At 41.1% G+C, this 21,451-nt stretch overlaps 1 protein-coding gene across 1 annotated transcript in view; it reads left to right on the plus strand.

Annotated features, from left to right (window-relative positions):
- ARHGAP20 (Rho GTPase activating protein 20) overlaps positions 1-21,451 on the plus strand; it is an 89,178-nt gene that overhangs the window by 53,246 nt on the left and 14,481 nt on the right. Inside the window, exons 4-9 of the mRNA XM_044442691.1 lie at positions 5,439-5,588; positions 7,223-7,264; positions 7,676-7,760; positions 11,813-11,890; positions 13,448-13,514; positions 17,606-17,794. Coding sequence (XP_044298626.1) covers positions 5,439-5,588; positions 7,223-7,264; positions 7,676-7,760; positions 11,813-11,890; positions 13,448-13,514; positions 17,606-17,794 — 611 coding nt within the window. The remainder of the gene's footprint in view (positions 1-5,438; positions 5,589-7,222; positions 7,265-7,675; positions 7,761-11,812; positions 11,891-13,447; positions 13,515-17,605; positions 17,795-21,451) is intronic.

A 21,451-nucleotide genomic window follows, 5' to 3' on the forward strand; every position in this document is an offset into this window, starting at 1 on the left:
TGATTAAACTCTACCTTGAATTCCAAGTGTGGCCGCATCATAATTTTGCACTAGGGCATCATGGTATTGGTAGTCCTTTTGGCATGCTCAACCAGATGTACCATCAGCAAAAGTAACTCTTGAGCATCAGACTTGCACATATGCTGTACTGAAATCCTGAAAAGTAATTCATTTATTTCAGAGGCAGAGCTAGCACTGCAAATGAGAGTTGTATGCCCATTTGTTCATAAATGCAGCACTCCTTCTTTCCGTTATCATTCTTCTGGGTTTCCTCTAGGTGTGCAGCCTTGGGTGCTTCTCTATATCATCAGTATATCAGTTTTACCTGTCCCCATAACCTGTACTCTTCAAATAATAGGAAGAATAGATCCAAGTACAAGCAAGTAACCCCTGACAATGACAAACTGTCTCAAAAGACTGGATTTTGTAAGAAATGGGAATCCTGTGCCTTTAATAATGGCATAGAAACAAGAATTCCACATGATATCTTCTCTCGCTGCAATGGTGTCAAAGGAGATGTTGCATCTGGCAAAATTCTTCTGTGCAACTAGGCATAGAAGCCCTGGCAGCAAAGCAGGCTAGATCAGGAATTTCTATAGAGAGCTTTCCAGTGCAAACATTTTTTATTCTTCACACTTGTCCTTTTAAGACCTGGTATTTTCTCTGATTTCAATCCTGCCAGACATCCTCTCAATACCCCAAAGCTTTGATGCACCTATTAAGGTTCCCTTTTTAAAGCTGACCCAGTTTTACACAAGACCTTCAAATCTCAGGCAGTAATCCACTTATCAGGTGAGAAATTCTGCAGTAACCATCTCCAGGAAGACTCTTTGTTAAAACAAAATAAGCTGGAAGCCCCTAGAGAAAGGATAGTGTCTTTCTATTGATTTACCTCTGTACCCTTCAGCCTACAATGATAAAAAGTTTGGCTGTAGTTTCTCCATGTAGAAATTGACTCATGTTTGTTTGGCTTTCTGTCCTAACCCTTACTAACTGTTGATGAGGCTCTCTTGGCCTTGTAGAAGAAGAAACAAATATCCAGATAAAGAGAAGCTTCAATTGATGCTATTTATTTGGCAGCATCCATTAATGCAAAATGGGGAGCTAGACTGCTAGCTGGTATCTGTAAAGAACTTACAACACATTGATTGAAAAAACACCACTGGTTGCCAGTTTTTTTCTGGGCTTAATTCATGGTGTTGGTCTTCACCTTTAAGTTCTAAGAATGCAATAGTATGCATGTTCAAGCATGAAAAAAAATCCTGTAAGTCTCAACACTCCCCAGACAGTCATGCTGTCTAAGGAATTTCCTGTCTTGCTATTTAGATATAAAGATCTGTAGGGGAGGGTATTTTGGGGATACCTTACTTTCAGAAACCCACTTGCCAAGCAAATGAGAAAATACCTTCTCCTGCATAACTCCCAAACAATAGGATGTCCTCATTGGAAGCTGCCTTACACTGGTCCATTTAGCCCTTTATGGCCAACACTGACTGGAAGTGGCTCTCTGAGGTTTCTTTCCTAGCCCTGCATTCAAAGCACCTGCTGTGTCCCTGAATTACACCCATCTGTTTCAGAGTTATTATTAGTTCTGACTGGCTCAGTTTGTAGAAAAGGTGTCAAGTCACATCCCTCTGAACAGACTTTTCAGACTACTTTTAGCCTGCAATCTTATACCCATTTACAGTGCCTGGAAGTAAACCTCATTGAAGCCAATAAGATTTACTTCTGAGCCACCACCCCCTCCTCCTCTTCTTCCTCCCCCTCCATCATCATCATCATCATCCTCATCATCCAGTTGGTGTTTTATTGTTTTGATATTTTAAAAGGGTTTTATTGCTTCTGTGTTCTTACGGTTTTATTAACTGATGCTATCTGCTCTACCTTGATGACTTTTAACAAAAAGGTAGTACAGAAACAATCATAATCATGATCAGGTGACACTGATACTATTTAGTTAACCTAGGACACAATCCTGTGGCTACTGTCCGCAGAGCCAAAGGGAAGGTTGGCATTCTACCTTCGATCCCAGGAACGCATTCTGAGATTATAGCTGGAACTTCAACCCTGGAGCGCCCTCCCTCTACTGTTGCAGGTACCGCAATTCTTTCCATCCCAGTTGCAGTCCAAGGATGACAGACCAATCTGAAATGTAGTGTTGAGAAGGGGGTTCTACAGGGATAGGAGTGGAATTCCTCTTGCACCTCACAGAGTGGTCATTGTGAGGATAAAATGGAGCTATGCAGACTGCCTTTGGTTCCTGTCAAGAGGAACAGGGCAGAATGTAAATGCGATGTAACAACAAGAACAGAAACCTAGAATAATAGAGTGTAAAGGGACCTATGAGGCCATTTAGTCTAACTCCTGCTCAATGCAGGACTCCAAGTTAAAGCATCTATCAAGATGGCTGTCCGACTGCCTCCTGAATGCTTCCCAGTGTGGAAAAATACCTTTGCCTCTGCCCTCCTTCCATCCTTGATAGTATGCTTGTAACCCTCAATATTTGGAGGGTTATGGGAGCCACACTGAATGGCACTGTTAGCGCTACAGACCATAACAAATCTTTGGGTGTGTGGGCTCCATTTTTGTTTCAATTTGCAACCTGAAAAGAGATGTTCCCCCATGAGAGAAAATAAACCCTGTCCGATTTCCACCCTCCCTTGGGGATCAGATGGACTTTGTCAATGCCACTGCCTTGTAAATCCCATTGGCCACATGTAGTTCTGAGGTTCTACTTTGCCTCACCGTTGTTACAGTAACAAGGGTATGTGGCGAAGTTAGTGTGTGTTCTGTATCAGCCACATAGTGAGAGAAGCATGAAATTCTCCTGCATCGCATTTTTGTCTTGAGAATGCCTCCCGGTATCCAATTTGAAACTCATGTGCTGAGCCAGCTGCAGGAGATATGATAGTAGTCAAAGAAGTAGGGCTGGCAGAAGTAACAGTTAACATGGAAAGGCTGGAATGCCTAGGCACACCCTGTAGGCACTCCTGGGAATCGTGCGGTGAGAATGAGCCGTGATCGCACTACTATTAATTTTGGTGGGGTTTATGCAGGAGACAGTTCCTGATGAGCTGTGTCCAGAGTAATGTTTATATCTGTGGATATTTGGATTGGCGCCAGTTCCTCTGCTGCACAGCATCCAGTCACAGCTGTTATCAGACTAAATGTTAAAAGCTTTGGAAAAATCGGAGCATCAGAAATGTAGGTCAGTCCTTTGAAATCCATAAGGGTCAAATGCTTTCACATTTGAGATCTAAATAACTGGATGTGCTTACGCTATGCTTGTGATTCACATTAGACTACTTCTGAAGAAGGGCTATCGTACTATCCACTTTTGTAAATACATGGTCAGTCCTGACTTGGCCCTTGAGATTTTACCAGATGTGTGATTGGGAGCCAGAACTATGTTAAGATTTAAGCTCAGCTTTAAACTGAGTTTTAGCCAGGATGATAAAATGTTTTCTCCTGCTTTACAAGCATTCTACTTATTTTATTATATTTACATGTAGTTTCCCGCTGCAAAAAGCAGTCCTGAAGTCACCTGAACACACAACAGGAATCCATAATTAATATAATGGGGGATATAATATAATATTATATTATAATGATATAATATTGACCCAAAATCAATATTAACCTTCATCAGCACAACAGTACAAATAAAAATATATGCATAAAACATAATCTGAAAACAATACAGTATGACAAATATTCATCCACAAATACATTTAACTATCTTAAATTCATTTGTTCTGCACTCTGTTTCATAGTTTGTCTTATAAGACACCTTGGGGACCTTATTTGAGCCAAACAGCAACTTCTATATTTTTTAAGAAATAAAATGTGCATCTCAGTAGAAAAAGTAATGAGTACACTGAGGGATACCACATTTGTTGGAATATAGTATCTCCTGTGATAAAGATCAGTTATCACTCCTTGTGCTAAGAGTAGCAGGAGTGTAGAAATTTCAGGTCTGTAGTTGGATTTGTCCCAGTTGAATCCAGGGGGTCAAGTAACAGCCGCATAGGCCAAATAGTTCAGTCCTGAAGGAGCTGTTCACATTTGAATCTTCACTGAATGTTCAAGGCTTTCTGTAAACTGCTTCTGCTCTAAGGACGATGGCAACCTGGGAATCTGCAATTCAGTAAGACCTGCACAACCAGTTTGCAATACTAAAATAATTCCATAAAACAAAAATTGAAGACAATGATTGAGCAAAAAGAAATAAAAATAGAATGGTGACGGTCATTAAATATAGCTCTGAGAAACAGCAAGAAACTAAATCAAATATAAGCTGGGGAAAATAAATCAGGCTTCATCTGCCACCTAGATAACCATAGGGCCTAAGTTCCTACTGGAAGGAGGGTTCCCAGGATACAGCACCACTGTTAGAAAAGTGTCTGTCTCAGTTTTCCATCTCTTCAAACTGAGGATGTCTTAGAGCAGGTCTTCCAATAATGTAATGGACATGATGAATTTTAAGGTAGAACACTGGACGTTTTTTACTCTGGGGTTGCACTGTAAAAGTTAAAAACAACATTGCACTTCAATTTTTTTGGATTAATGTTAGTTTTATTTTGAAGAATTATCCCATTTTCCCCTATCAGAATGTCTTAACAAAATATAAAAAGAACCTAAAACCACTCTCAAGTAAAGCAGAGTTTACAAGAGCTGAGCAGGGCTGTCCAGGGCAGGACATTCTGGAGGGTATTCATTCAAAGGGTTGCTATAAGTTGGAGATGACTTGACAGCACATAACAGTGAAAATAAGCCAGATTTGAGAGGGAGAGACAAAAACCAGTGAAGAAAGCATTGCAGGGGAAAGTTGAAGGCAAAGGACAACCAAATCTAAGATGAATTGAATCCATAAAGGAAGCCACAGCCTTGAACTTAAAAGAGTGGGGCTGTTGTGGGTATTTTGGGGTCTCCATAAAGTCAGAAATGACAGCACATGAGAGCAACAACGATTACCAACAGAAATAAAGAAAGCGGTAATAAACGATGAATATGTTTATTATGATGAGTAATGGGTTTCCAGATGCTCAACACAACTTGTTCCATCCACATACTTCCAGGTACTTATCATTAAATTATGATTTTTTTGTTACCTCTTTGAGATTATCTCAATTTTCACACTTGATGTACAGAAGCTGTCTGATTCACCATCTTCCTTAGATTACAACATTTGGTAAAGATTCTTTTTGCCTGGAGAAATTGGTCTGGTCCAGCAAACACAGACTTTTGAAGCTGATAATCCATCTGTTAGTTTGGGCTTCCTGCCTTCAGGCCCAGAGCAGTAGCAGCACCCATTCACAGCAAGGGCAGGGTTAACTGTTCTATGGATTTGAGTCAATGTGAAATTTTGCTCATTTTGCATTTATTTTGAATCCCCTGCTGTCAGGGATGGATGATAACAGGCTTTCTTTTAACTAAAGGTCCCAGTTACATTTCAAGCTGAAGAGCCAGGCACGTCTCTCTGAGATGTGGACAGCATCTTGTATGGAAGAGGTCTGCGAAGGCAGCACTAACCTGGAAAGGTCTTTCGTTTTAGGGTGGCCCACAACCAACTGTGTTGCTAGTTTCAGGTATGAGAGTGCCTTTTATCCTAATACGTCAGCTTCAAGAGTGAGCCATTGCTTGTATCTGGCAGTGGCTTTGCCTTAGTGGAAAGCAACACATTCATACAAGTTGGAACACCTGCTTTTTACTGCTGCCTCTCTAGCCATTTAAGCATCTTGTCCCCATAAAAACTAGTCCTGGGTTTTGAGGGACCCGTGGAGACAAAGGGATGTGGTTATAGAGAGGATCTGTGGAAACTGGGTGCTGCAAATTACACCAATTAAAGTGCTCTTTAGCTAAGCGATTGTGAGCCCAATTGTTGCACAGACTTGTGTCGTTCTGCAGGCAACTCACATTGCATGGCTTATTTGCAGGGTAGCTTTGCATGATGCGTATGCATAGCCACTGTCTCTTGTTGACTCTCAAGCAGTCTGACTTTAGAACCATGGTCATCTCTGTCAAAACGGAATTTCTGATTTTATGTAAGCTGCACCATTCAGGCTGGGAGGTAAAGAGGACACATGAAGAACTTTACAAGGGTTGCTCTGGAGTATTTAATTACACAAGAATGTAGTAAGTGAATAGATTAAAAGAACATCCAAATATTTATGAAAGGCATGCTGTGGAAGCAACTTCCATTTCACTAAATATCCTCTTTGACTTCATGAGGGCCTTTGAAATTCTCTCTGAGAGATGGGGACACAAAGGGAAGAGATAAAAGAACTGATGGGCATTTTCCCAAGGTCATGGCCATTGGTAATATTTGTCAGCTGGACTAGCCTACCTCTTGGTTTCTTTGTTAACTTGGCTGGAGGGATGGGTACTGCTTCTTCTAAATAAGTACTCTGTACTCTGCTTCCTGATTACTTGTCTAGTTTGCATTGCCATTTCAGTAGAAAGTACCTTCAGTAGAAGGTATGATTTGATTTGTTGGATGGGATTAGATTAAAAATACACATCCTTCTGCTGCTAAACCACCACACAAAACAGTATTTTAAAGTTCCAATTTTTAAAAAAACAAAAGCAAAATAATAATGTAGAAAACAACAACAACCAAGGCGAGCAAGTGTGGTGGTTAGAACATTGGACTAGGGCTGGAGAGGTCTGGGTTCTAGTTGCCACTCGGCCATGAAGCTCAGGGTACCAGTGGAGAGGAGGGAGTAAGTATGTAAGCTGCTTTGCGTTTTATGGAAATAAAAAGGCCAGATATAAATAATGAATGCATAAATAAGGACATGATCAGCAATGTAGACCAAAACATAAAACATTATTTGCTGCATACATTAAAAAATAGTAAGGGTGTCAACTGCACTTGATAGGACAAAGAATTCCGTGATAGGAGCATTGCAAAATCCTTTGCCCCAGGCTAGGGAAATCTCATTTCAAGCAAGCGAAGCCAGAATTATTACAACAACTAGAAGAGGTTTCAGGAATAGCACCTGCATTTACCTCTTTGCTTTTCCTTGTTGCATTTATCGGACCTTAGTGATTTTGCCAGTTTCTTCAGAGTTTCAGAAAATCTGCATGTTCACATTGCTTTTGCTTCGCTCTCATCGAGGTGATTCTTTCTAAAAATTGTCTAAAGTTGGCTTATATTCTGCAAATATCGATACAGGTACTCTTATTGTTATCCTTTCAAACTTATTTTTAATATTTTCAGTTCCATCGAGCAGAAAGAGAAGTGGCTTGCTTCCCTTCAAAGGTACTTTTGTTTTATTGTATTATCTATGCTATGTTTAATTTATATCAAACCTAGGATTGTTTCTTGTAATTTGTCTACTCAAAGTGTGCTTAATTTGGTGTCTCCAGAAAATTAATTCTGTAAAACCAGATTAAAGAGACTGACATTTCTTGCATGCCTAGCTGAATTAGAGCAAACCTTGACTGAATTTAGCAAATTCAAGATTCAGCTATGCAAGAGGAAAAAAAGTCTCATTTTTAAAAAGGTGTCTTTAAACATAACTTCTTTAAATACCTAAGCTACCTTTGTTTTGGCAGAGCTCTTGAGTTAGTTTTTATTGCATACAGTGAATCAGCATAGTACACTGTCCCTGTTGTTCTGTTTTTTAAAATACATAATAAAATAAAATTATATTTCTCCTTGCTTTGACAGTCGAATCAGAGATGAGAAAGCAAAGGACTATCCCAAGAGCATTCCCCTGAAGATTATTGCAAAGGATATTGGTAACTGTGCATATGTAAGTATTCCTAAGCCACAGTTTGAGTAGATAAGTACAGTGGTTAATCGTCTTCTTTGACAAGCAGGTGTGAAAAATTTGAATGTCATATGATTTGCAAGCTTAAGTATTTGTTTAGAAAATCATTAACCCTTGATCATTAACAGAGACACTGTTTCTCTGTTGTTTTGACACCTTCTGGATGTTACAGTAACCTGTGGTTTAGTGTTGCATGAATAAGCCCTGGACTTGCATACCTTCTCCCCACTTTTTGCTTGCCTAGTATGGTCATGAGGTGGTAATCAGATGTGCTTTACATCTGCATTTAGGGAAATGCTGGTTTAATCTCAGGTTAGCTCAAACAACCCAACATGAAATCATGGTTTAAACTAACCATAACCATTTCATCCCTGAGTTTGGTGTAATGGGAAATTTGTGTTAATTTTCAAAACTGATGGTTCTGATTGCCTCCTCACAACTACATTAAGGAATAGGAAGGGAAAGCTCCATTATGTGTGTATATGAGGGTGCTTTTATTTCCAGTTCTCTTCATTTTACTTTCTCGTCTTTGTGGGAACCAGTACGGTAATAAAGAACTTAAAATTCTCACCATAGTATTTAAAGAAAAACTGTTTTTCAGCAAAAATGGTTAAAAAGTGGTTAGAAGTACCCTGCAGTGGTCAACAAATTAGCAATTCTTATATGTTATAATTTTAGACAGCATGCTAAAATGCAAAGACATCACCCTGCCAACAAAAGTTTGTATAGTCAAAGCTATGTTTGTCCCAGTTGTAATGTATGCCTGTAAAAGTTGGATCATAAGGAAGGCTGAGTGCCAAAGAATTGATGCCTTTGAATTGTGGCCCTGAAGAAGAATCCTGAGTGTCCCTTAGACTGCAAAGAAATCAAATTAGACAATCTTAAAGGAAGTCAACCCTGATTGTTCTTTAAAAAGTCAGATATTGAAGATGAAACTAACTATTTTGGCCACCTATTGAGAAGGAAGGAGTCACTAATGTTCCCCTAATGCTGGGAACAATTGAAGGCAAAAGGAGAAGCGGACAGCAGAGGTTGAGATGGCTAGATGGGGTCACTGGGGAGGACTTGGGTGAGCTTGGGTGGACTCCGAGGGATGGTGGAGGACAGGAGAGCCTGGAGGAATGTTGTCCATGGGGTTGTGAAGGGTCAAACAAGACTTAGCAACTAAACAACAATATATTATTATTCATTCTAAGCTTATCTTGTGAAATGCAATAAAAGATACTCCCATAAACTACTGTTAGACTGGCCAAATTAAGTAGACCAGGCATCCTGTTGCCCTTGAGCTGCCTGCTGTTGGAAACCTGCATATAGGAACCCTGATAGCCCCTGAGAGTTCTTCATCCTACCTTGGGCCTTGCTGGGAAAGTACCATTTTCTACATGATTTCTTCTGCGACTTTGGGTTTCCTGCTTGCCCAGCTTTTTCTCTTTGACCCAGTTCAATGGACTGGGATTTCCTTTGACCTCATCTAACCTTAGGTATGCCGTTGGCTCATGAATCCCTCCTTATTTTTACACCCCTCAACCCCATTTAGGAATTGAGCCAATATTTCTCATCATTAAGAAGTATTAAAAGGAAACCTGTGGTAATCATATTTCTGCTAGCTAGCCATGCAAGTTACAAGGAGCTTTATTGTGGGGCAGGGTGTGACTTGAAGCATACCAGCAGTGCTGGATAATGCAGACTTGTGAGGCCCGTGCAGTTGCCTGCAGATCCCATGGAATGATCACCAGACAGCTGCCCGCATGCATTTGGTGCATTTTTGCATTGTGGGAAAGCTGCCGCAAAAGCAGCTTGTACTGGTGTGTACATTTTTAAATAAAACTTATTTCCCTTTAATTGCTGGAATGCAACTGCATTCTTCTTTAAAGTGAGTAGCCCTGCTGTATCAGAACACATATCCATGTAACTACTTAATAAATTAATGTGGATTAGCACTGGAGGATGCTGTTTTAAAGAAATAAGTTTTTGCATCCTCTGCCAGCAGTGGCCAGCTTGATGTATCTTGAAAATCCTCAGCCAGTGTTTGAAGACAATAACCATCTCTCTTAGTCTGGCCCGCATCCTGGGTTTTAGAACTATACCAGTACATGGAAGTTCCATTTAGATACCATGACTAACAGCCATTAATAGACTTGTTCACCAAACAAAGGGCTTTAGTGCTAGTCTGAGTCAGACTAAACCAAATCTGTAAAGTTATATATGCACATAAAATGCACAGAAGTTTAGAACCTTCAGCTGAGTCATTTGGGTCCACAGAACTGCTCATCCTTGAAGTCCAGTGTATTGGTGCCAGAAGTATCACCGACAAGGCAGCGTAATGGCAGATGGAAGCATCCTAAAAATCAGAATGTATTCTATGGATTTCTTCTTCCTTTTCTGCTAGAGCAGCTGGAGTTCTTGGGGAATTGTTTCATTTTATGCGAGACGTGGGGTTGGGGAGGGAGGAGGCATATGCAACACAAATTATTTAATGTGATGCTAGCCAAAGGCGAGCCTTATGCAAATATGCTGACCTACTCCTGGGTGCCAGATGTCATTGCTTTGGGGAAATGTTAATTTTTTGTTTATATTATGATCATTCAACTATATCCTTAGGCAAAAATAGATTTGCATTTGTAATCCTTCACTTCAGTTTCCTTGGTAGCTTATAATTTTTAGTAGCTCAGGCAGAAGGATATTTTACAGAGGGTAAACTGCAACCTAGATGTTCTGTGGCCAACTTTAAATATATATTTGGAATTTATTATATGTAGTCAAACTGGGCAAAATGATCATCAGACTAAAATGTGGAAGTCTGAATGTAATACTTATGTTTATATATTTATATACCTCTTGAATATAATACCATTCCTAAGCAGTTAAAATTTGATTGCAGTGTGCTTCTTCACAAGTGACCTGTCAATGCTAGGAAGATGTTAGTGACAATCCTGGAGAAAGTATTTCTGATTTTTAGGATAATTTATAAGATCCAGTTCTGTACAGTGCTGAAAAGGAATTTTTGATTTAAATTTATTTCAAAGCATGGGGAGGGGAGGGCACAACTCTCCTGTGGGAGCTGTCAGCATGATAGCCCTCTTAAGTGTTCTTAGTTCAGTTTTTGCACTGATGGGAGGGAGATGCATTTGGGGGATAATCAGCTCCTAGGGAAACATGCTGCAAACTGCACAAACCATGCTGAGCTTTGGCCTTGCACTCAGATGGTTGAGAAGAGGACTTTAGAAGTGCTTTTAGATAACCACAGCTTCCCATGTAAATCCAAGAACTATGTTTGACACTAGTTTTGGCTTATTTCTACAAGCTAACTTCAGAAACTATGGATTAAACTTGGCTTGTTGGAAATGTACCATGGGTGATGTTAATCACACTTGGCATCAGATGACACAACATGGCACAGTTTAGGGAAAGTGAAAGCAAATACTTCTGTACTCCTGGGTTTGTAGGGCAAACAAGGCATAAGACCGAAGAGCCTGTGCATGTCATTCTTATGGCTTACACAAATAATGCACATATCTAGACACTGTATCATATGACTCTTGTTGTTATGTAAAAACATACTAAGGAAGAGAAAAATATGCTAATATATCACGAGCAGACCTATTCTCCATGCTTCTGTAGTACATCTTCCCATGTCGGCTAGAAAGTAGCTGCAAACAATACATTACAAGTTCCAACTGACAGTTTTGGCTTGTACTGTCCTGTAAAAGGCTTTCCTATACAAATTTTATTTTAGAGCAGGGAAAAGCAAGCATTTAATTGTGAAAGCAATTGAAAGTGCAACTTCCGCTTGTGTATTTGCACCATTCTGTTATACCACAGTGCCACCTAGAGTTATGTATTGGAAAAGCAAGAAAGGAAGCACAGCTCATGAAATGCTTGGATCATAATTCTGCAACAAAACTAAAAGTAGGCACAGCAGATTAATAACCTTGTGTGGATAACTGCAAAATTTCATACTGTATTGATTATTTTTTAGAATTCTGTTATTCTAGCACTAATGCCTCCTTCTGTCTCTTTTCCTTTCTCAACAGTCGAAAACTTTAACCATAACCAACAGGGATACAGCAAATGATGTGACACTCATGGCCCTGCAGCAGCTTGGAATTAATGTGAGCTTGGATGTCTCCTTTTGTTTCTAATACACTTTTGATAACTAGATGTATGTCTGCAGTGTGCTGTGATGAAGCTCTGTGGAATCCATCCCACTAGCGATCACGGCCATCCTCTCATGCTTGGCCCAGTCTTAGAAGGTTAATTCAGCTGAGAGGAAGTTCATGAACACTTGCAAAATGATGTTTGTGCAACCAGCAGCTTTCTTTAGCATCATGTTCAGCACAAACAAAGGCTGCTGCATGTGATGTGGAAGAGAGATTATACTTGTGCAGCAGTTGCACAGGCTCAGTTCCTGGTGGGCACAAACACTGGGTGTGCTTGCCAGGAACATGGACTCACAGCTGTGACAACAGACCAGTGTCCAGGGAGCGGAGCCCAGGTAGTCGCCCAGACTCCCAGCCCCAGTACAAATCCCTCAATCTCTCTCTCCCCTAGTGCCAAATTACCTGATGCTTGGTAGGAAGCCCAGGATGGTTGTGGCCATCGCTCCTATTTTAGTATCGTCTGCAAATCTGATCAGCAGACTGGTCTCCTCCTCTTCCAGATCATTAATGAAAAGATTGAACAGGACTGGTCCCAGAACAGAGCCCTGGGGGACCCTGTTCATCACTGGCTGCCATCCCGATGATTCCCCACTAATAGTTGTTGTTGTTGTTGTTGTTGTTGTTGTTGTTATTATTATTATTATTATAACATTTCTATGCCGCCCCTTGCCGAAACCTCGGGGCGGCTTACAACATGATAAAATACATTGAAATACAATAGTACATAATGAAATACAATAGTACATAAGTTACCCTCTGCTTTTGGTCTGCCATGCCATGATCTGTTGGACAGCACATCGGTCTGAAGATATTATTGGAAAAATGGTCTTGCTGACTTGTATCCCAGCCAGGTGCAAAATGACTGCAAAAAGTATTTGTTAGACATATGAAATCCAATAGAATTACAATGCAAAATGAAAGACGTGCCATGGATCATGCCACATCACTGTGATCTGTAGGGTTCTGTGTGTGGAAGCAGCTCCTGGATTCAGCCCTGTCTATAAATCTCTGGTTCTCATGTCAAATCAAGCTCTGACATCACATTCAACCTGCCTACAGAAAGCTGTATTTGGCCTCCTATTGTAAAACTGTGCTGATAACATAAAACATTAGGCAGTTTGTTGTTTGAGTCCCATTAAAAGTATCTGGTCTCCCCTGAGGTCTGTGACAGAGTGCAGGACATGGAATAATGGACTCAGGAAATCAGATCCCAGCTGAACATCAGGAAGAACTTCCATACTGTTAGAGCAGTATTATAACAGAACCAATTACCCTGGGTGGTCGTGGGCTCTCCCACTCTAGAGGCATTCAAGATGCAGCTGGACAACCATCTGAGAGGGATGGTTTAACTCGGAGTCCTGTAATGAGAAGGGGGTTGGACTTGGTGGCTTTCTTGGCCCCTTCCAGGTCTGCAGTTCTATAATTCTTTGATTCTACAGCTATAGCAAAGCATAGACTTTTTAGTACAGTTTTTCAGTTTCATACTAACAGGGTTTTATGTTTTTAAAGGGCACCGAAAAGGACTATCAGCTGTGGGTGAATTCTGGGAAAGAAGATGCCCCATATCCCCTTATTGGTAAGCTCTTGAAAAGTGTATTCTCATGTATGTTGATTCTTTCTGTTTCTGTCCTCTGCATTTCCAAGGATTCAGGGCAGGTTGAAACAGCTAAAAAATAATGAAAGCATGCATATCTAAAAAACCACTACTGGACTGGGGAGATCTCCGTTTAAGTCCCTACTCAGTTACGAAGCTTCCTGGAAGACTTTGGGCCAGTCATGGACTTGCACCCTAATGTACTGAGTGTTGTTGCGAGACAAAGTGGATGGAAAGGAGCATGAATCTATCTAGATACTTCTTGTACTGTAGAGGAAGCAATCCTATGATCCCACTGTCTAGGGGCCATAGGATAGTTTGAATTTCCTGATCCAAGGATGGAAGCAGCACTCTTTGGATGGCAAAATTGAAGAACCTTTTCTTCACAGCCAACATGGAAAGAAACAACCAGCTGCCTTATGAGGTCAGGAAAATGAACTCAGAAAGGAGTCAAAAGGTGTGTTTTGGTAAAGGAGAGGGAACGAGGCAGGAGAGGCCAGGACATGAACTACCCCGTGGCCTCTCCAGCCTCTCCCACAAAATGCCCAACTTACAAATTGATTTATTATATTTCTATTACACCTTTTTTCTTTTTTAAAGAACTTAAAGTGGCTTACATTAGTCTCCTGCTGTCAAGCTTATCCCCACAACAACAACCCTGTGAGGTAGGTTGGGCTGAGAGACTGTGACTGGCCCAAAGTCACCCAGTTGGCTCCATGGCCAAGTGGGGACTAGAACCTGTACCTGAGAAGCAGCTACTGCCAATGCATTCATCCATCAAACCTTTTTAAAAAATTAAGCATTTCAGCAAAATAAAACCAGAAAAGGGAAAAGTAAGCATTTTAGCTACATTGAATTGAATGCTTCCATTTTTTTCAAACTTTGCACTTATGGAATAGTCCAGCAGGCACTCTTGGGGGAAAAAAAGCTTTCATTTAAAAAACACCCAAAATTGGTAAACATGGACTTCTGTTGTACTTACTTTGCTTTGTTTTGATGACATTGAGATTTTTGCCATATTCAGCTGGTTATATTAAGCTGAGCTGTGGGGCTGTAGATGAATGTGTAATGGTGATAGTCTCTTCCATTTGGAATTTTAAATAGGAAACATTTTTAAGAATCAGTGTAGTGTAACTCAGTAAAGCCTGCTAGCAGCCATTCGGAAGAGTGACTAGTTCTCTTGGTGCTGAAGATAGGAACTGATTTAGATACAAAGACTGGGCCTGTTGCTTTTCACAACCTGGATGGGTAACTTTTTAATGCCCCAAATACTGGCTGAATCATAGATTCTATAGGGGGTTTCCTGCCTATAATTCACTAATAACGGGCCAATAAAATTCAAACATTTATTCTCAAAGCTGTTAGAATTGCAAACACATAATGACTCTCCAAATAATATGACCAGTAAATAAACATTCAGGCATTTTTGTAGAAAAATTCTGACCTCCATCCTCCACATTGGCTTTTAATTTAAACTTCCCTCATATAATCTTATTCCTATAACTGTTTGCAAGGTTTTGTATCAGCAAGACACACAGATGGAAGGACTTTGGGTTCACAAAGTGTCCTCCCCTGCAAGCACTGAACATCATCTCTTCTTACTGAAATTATTCCAGACACTAAAGAGATGCTCCTCGTGATATTCTCCCAGGCGCTTAGTGAAGGGTGCCAAGGACCCCATTCCAGCTCTATTGGATTGCTGTGGGAGTGGTACAGATGTGCATCAGAAGGCAAATGGTGACCCTGCTTGGTTCAGCTTTGTTCTTTGACTGCCTTTACACCCACAAACAAATTTTAAGCTTTATAGCTTCCTAGTACATGAAATGCTTATTCCTCTGCAAAATTTCATTGAAATGAATAGGCATGTTGTGGGCTCTTTGAATTAATTCTGCATTACCTTTTTCCGTGATGGTCAGTATGTGCCTATTTGTTGCAATTGCAAATGCACTTGTAATGCAGACATTAAATGATGAATTGTAAGGTTTTTATGATGTTTTAATATAGTACATTTTATTCTGTATTTTTAATGTACTGTTGTAAACCACCCAGACTTTCGGCTATTAAGCAGTGTAGCAAATGAATACATAAATAAATGATAAAATACTTCTCTGGTTCAGACCAAATGTCTGTGCCACCCAGAACTCTGCCTCCAGTGGTGGTCAGTCAAATGCTTCCGGATGCTCTGAAGCAGGCTCACACCCATCCCTTATCTGTATCCTGCAGCCTCCCCCAGCCTGGTGTCCTTCAGATATCTCAGCCTGCTGTTCCCAGCATCTCCCTGCAGCTATGGCATGCTGCCGTTCCACATGGAGGCTCCACTTTAGTACCATGGCTATTAACATTTTCCCTGTGGATCAGGAACATTTTGGAGGACTGCCCTCCCCCCTATCCATGCCACTAAGAACAACTTTTATAAGCCACGACTGTGAATTTTCCTATGCTGATCTCTGTGTCACTTGTTAGAGGGGAGGCTGAGTATATGTTACAGCTTGAGCTGGATGTATTGGAGGAAATTCAGCAGTGGTTAGTTAATGGTTTAGAACAGTCTTACAGCGAAGGAAGATGGAGATTTACTGGTAGATCTCTTAATGATTTGCAGTTTCTGACCACAACCATAGCAGCACAACTTTCTCCATTTAAATTAGGCTGCTGACATGGAGACAGCTTGAGTGTACCAAGAGTGAGAGATGCTGAAAATAAACTAGGATCAATGTGCTCAAAGGGACTTTATTCTTGAATTTTGTGTGTCTGTGTGTGTTTAAACCTGATTCTATTGGATCTAGGGGTTCCAGTTTAAAAAAGATTGAACTATGAACAACCTGAAGTCAACCCATCTCTGACTTTGAACAGGTTACTCATGAGGAAAGTTTAGAGGAAGTGGGAATCTCTGGGATCCACCCCCACCCCCAGGGGCTCACTTTACTTTCTTTTTCTCAGGGCCAAATATTTACATAGTTCCACATCAGTCAGGATGGGTGAAAGGATGTAGAACTCAGTGCTGACGTGTACCTTGGAATGTTGTGATTCCTTGTCTGTACCCCTTTCTTGAAACACTGCAGTCTGCACAGGCAACTGGTTCAGCGTAAGCACATCTCAAACTGGTACTGAAAATGACCAGGCTTGCTGTATGTTCCCAAGTTGGGAATATTTTTCATGTATAAATAATTGTTTTATCCTGTCCTTTAGCATGAAAGGCTGCCAGAATGGCTTGCAAGGATAAGAAAAATGAGAGTCCCTCTCTACAGGCTTACAATCTAAGAGATGTGACACAAAAGGAAAGGGGATAGGGAGGGAGAAGGAAGAAAGCAAATTCAGACATACGATTCTTAGTTGCAGGTCATAGAGTTCACCTCCTTAAACCAGTGTAAATGTTTCCATTGCAAACTTATGCACTGATTTAGGTTTTTTAGGCAATCCCCTTGTTTATCAAGGCAAGGAAAGGAAGTGGTAGTTTTTCAGGAGGGCTCCAGCAGTTATTTTGCAAAGCTCAGGCTATAAATGCAGAAATCTCCTTATTGTTTCTGTTTCCTAAACATCATTTAAAATATAAACAAGGGCTAGCACATGAAAATAACTTCCCCAACTTCCACAAAGTATGTTAGGTTTGCCCCATGTCGTAGTTGTTGTGGCAGATAACAGTGGACAATGAAATCAGTTAGTCTTAAAAATACTTTATTTTGGATGGCTTATGCCTGTAAGCAGCAAGTCCTGTTAGTATGCACAGCACATCCGTAGGTTCTTGTGCAAGGTTCTACTCCAATCTTTTGACTTACAGTCTGAAATTGGACACGGTTTTTAGGGGATTTTTAAAACCTGAGTGTGAAGTAGCTAGTTATAGTTTTAGGAAGTGAGGAAGAAGCATTATTGAGGCTTATCAAAAGAAATGGGCTGTGCTGGGATAAATTTGGAAAGAGAGAGCACAGTGTAAATGAAGTGAATAGGAAACATTTATTTAAATGACTCAAATCCACTTCGAGAGAATAAATATCATTGCAACATCCCCTGTATCTCCTCTTTGGTTGCCTGATCTTCACATAGTTCAAATTAAATTTCCTTCCTCTTTCTCTGAGCAGGACATGAATATCCGTTCGGCATTAAAATGAGCCACATTCGTGACACTTTGCCGCCAACTCAAGGATCAAAGGACTCCATCGGCCCTCTGGATCTTCAGGGGGCCTTCCTGATGGAACAGCTGCCCCGGGAGCTTCAGTGCCAGTTCATTCTTAAGCCAAGTCGCCTGGCTACCAGCCATCAGCTGAATGGTGAGTCTCCACTTCCAGAAGCCTTGATCAGAGAGCAGGATTTCTGGTTTTCCCAGATTAACTCATGTTAACACATTCTGGGGAAGGGAGCAAAAGAAAGTGCAGGGGCACCCTAGAGATGAAGCCAGACAAATTTCTTATGCTGGGGTGTGTCTGTGTCTGAAAATGATTTTCTTATTTGACCAAAGCATACGTGAAATAAAGCAAAGTCAGCAAGATTTTTCAGGTCTGGTCTGTATTCAGAAATGACTCAATCTTTTGTTAACAGCAATCCTGCCTGACCAGACCTCCTGGTCTCAAGGAACTTAATTGCTCCCAAATTGTGTCCGCGCGTGTGCATGTGTGCGCATGAGTGGGTACACAATGCGGCTTACGTGTTGCATGACTTTCTACATCCTTGCAATTTATTTATACATCTTTGATTTCCAATTGCAGTTTGCTTGTGTGATCTTGAAGTAATTATAATTAAAATGTGCAAGGGAAGGATTGGGAAAAGACTGATGTACAGGCTTAGGCTGTCTAACACTGTGATTTTCAAAGTTTCTGGCTTCAGGAAACTTTCCACATTTGACTTGTGGATTAAGGACCCCTGTGTGTTTGCCCTGGAAACCCTGTGTGTTAGAGAGGATTCTGGGTAGCATTTCAGGAACCTTACGCAGTCCGTGTGGGACATCTCTTGAGCCATAGTGTTGCCTCCTGTGACTAACTCAGAGCAGAAGCAAATTCTTCTGCCTGAGGGTTGAGTTCAGTGTTGGAGAAATGCTTGAGGATCACATCCCAGTGGTGTGCCAAAAATGCCAGTGTGTTTTCATTGAAAAATATAACAGGAAAACGCTTCACCAAAGATGGGACACTATTTGGGAGAAAGGGGAAGGGAGGGTTGCCATCTGGGGAAGCCCTGGAGTACCAGGCGTGAAGCCATGGACTGAGGGGGTCCACTCCTGCCTTAGAGACCTCCCCCCACAGTTGCACATTGCGGGAGCAGTTTAATTGTGCTCTATGCCCTCACCACTAATTGCATTGTGGCACACTAGCTTCCAGTGTATCTCAGAGCCCTCCAAGATGCACTGAAAACCACCCAGTGGTTTTTCATGAATGGGATCTAATGTCCGATTTGACTTCATTATGAACCTGTGCGTAAACCCTGGCTTATAAATAGCCTTGCTTGGACACAGAAGACCTCTGCCCACCCTTCCCCAGCCTATTCTCTACTCACCCATCTTGCCTGGCTGCTGAGATGCCACAGTTCAGCTGCTGAGGCTTTCCCAGAATTCCCCAGAAGTACATTTGCATAGGAGTTAAGTGGAGAAATCTTTCTGCAATGGAAGTGCATTTCTGGGTAATGTGGGCATGTTCCAGATCTGCTTTGTGCAATGCCAGTAACAGGCCAAGTAAAGTTTAACTCCAGAGATGCATTCAGCTATTGAAAGTTTTAAAACTCCCTTCCTTTCCGAGGATTTGTTGGTTTTTGGCTTCACCAAGTGCGAGACAAATGCTTGCAACATTGATTTCTCAGCAAGGTCTTCCACACTGATATTGCCAGGGTTTCATGTGATATGCTTTACTGCTGGAAATTGCCTAGCATCCAGCCACTTATGTAACCATGTCTTACAAGGCAAAAGAGCGCAGTAACGCAGTCACCTCAAGTCTGAGTAACTGAGGAAAATATTCAGGAGATGTTGTTTCTAAAGCCCCAAGGTTGCCAAATAAGCAAAGAAAAAATCTTTTATTTAGATTGAAATATTTCTAATTGAGTTGTCATTCAAATGGACGTGTACTTGGTTTTTTAAAAATCTAGTATGTGCACACAGATGGTTGTGGCTGAAGGAAACATAGAAACAGTGAGTCAGAAAGGGCCTCCTGGACCATCTAGTCTGACCCCTGGCTCTAGACCGCTCCGTTCATGACATGCCTACCATTGAAGAAAACATATACAGTAACTCTTAAGATCGCAATCCTATGCAACTTTAGACAGGAAAGGGCATTTTTCTCTTTCTGAAGAGAAAGAGAATTTCAAGGCATTATGCCCTGAAACAGCAAACTAAAAAAGAAACTAAATGATTCATTTAAATGTTGCAATGTGGGAGTTCTGCCTGTTCAATAAACAATAAAAAAGAACTGAGTAGAGGAAGTTTGGGTGTTGCACATCAGTGGTGTAATAAGCACTTAACAGATAATATGCTCATTAACACCCTGCAGCACATTTTCTGTCCTAATTGGGAGCACTCACTCTAGAGGGAAGATTCCATTTTCTCAACAATGTGACACTTGAGCTTGGTTTTTGCAAGGTTGGTGCAAAAAACCTGAATTGTTGCGAATGATCTGATCCCATGCTCTGGCAGCTCCATCACACTCCTGCCTTGCTTCCTTTTACCAGCAAGAGCAGCTAAACAGGGCCGGGATGCTCTGTCCCGGGTTGTTGGGTGTGGCAAGGAATTCTGGAACTCTTGTCTTGCCTCCACTCAACAGGGACTTCTGCTATTGCTTCCTGACCATCTATGTGATGGCATCATAGCATGGCAACCTACCACATCACTGAGTGTGAGGGACCTCCAAAGCAGTGACAGTAGCAGTATGTTGCACAACAGGATTCCTGGAAAAGCTCACTCTGCAAACTAACACTCTTGACCTTGTGTTAGAGTTCGCTTAGGCTGACAAATATAATTTTTGCCTAGCACACCAATGGACACAATAGGCACAACCAAAGAATGCGTTGCTGTGTCTGAGAGTCCCAGATTTGACTGACTGTCATCCAGTGTCTCCATCAGATTTCTGGCAATCTCATCTTTCTAAAAAACAATACTTTAAAAAAAAGGTTTTCAAAAGTTTCTAGACCTCATGGTTCGCAGTGGTCAATAAACAAAACAAACCTCCGGGTGTTTGCTCGTATGTTCAGAAGCATCCCAAGCTGTGGGAACATTCTCAGAAAGTTGCTTTTGTTTTTGTCAGATGTTTTATGCAAAGTTTTTTCTCCAGCCATTACACATTTTAAAACAATGCACATTCTTTCAGTTAAGTGCTGCTTACTTGATGCTTTTAGTGAAAAGTATTCCTCCTACTTCCATGGGTAAAGTGATCTTCTGTGATTACCTGTATAACAAAAGCTAGTATTTTAACTAAAAAGTATAGTGGATAATATTGCATGATTAATATTTGGTGGGATGACATGAACAGGAGTGGAAAACTTCAGAGCCTCAGCCAGCCAGTGATGTCTCCCTTTTTGCAAACTCACACAGGTGTTAGCAGCCCTTCTCTGTCCTTGCCGCAGTTGAGGGAAAGCAGCATGGAAAGGGAGAAGAAATGTCCACTTCTCCCACCAACTAATAGCAGATCCCTCCTTGGGCCTCAGGCAGATTAAAATAACCTTTATGGTCTTGTGACAACTCTGTTTATTTTCAGCATCAGTATACAAGGAGCAGAAGCTGTTCTGTATTTCAGTGCTCTGCTCAGTTCAAAATGGTAGATGGTGTGCAGAATTTTGGCCTGGGCTATAGTTGTACCCGTTATACAAATGGTTAAAAACCCTAACCCTGTACCTGTTGTCCCTAACCTGGCCTCCTTTAGGTATGTGGGACTAAAGCCCTCTTTGCCTAATCAAGCAAACCTTGGTTAACAAACTATGGGTTATGTGTGAACATCAGTGAGGAAGATCACCGG

This window comes from Varanus komodoensis, unplaced genomic scaffold (genome assembly GCF_004798865.1).
Source record: "Varanus komodoensis strain SLA01 unplaced genomic scaffold, ASM479886v1 scaffold4, whole genome shotgun sequence".
Taxonomy (NCBI): Eukaryota; Metazoa; Chordata; class Lepidosauria; order Squamata; family Varanidae; genus Varanus; species Varanus komodoensis.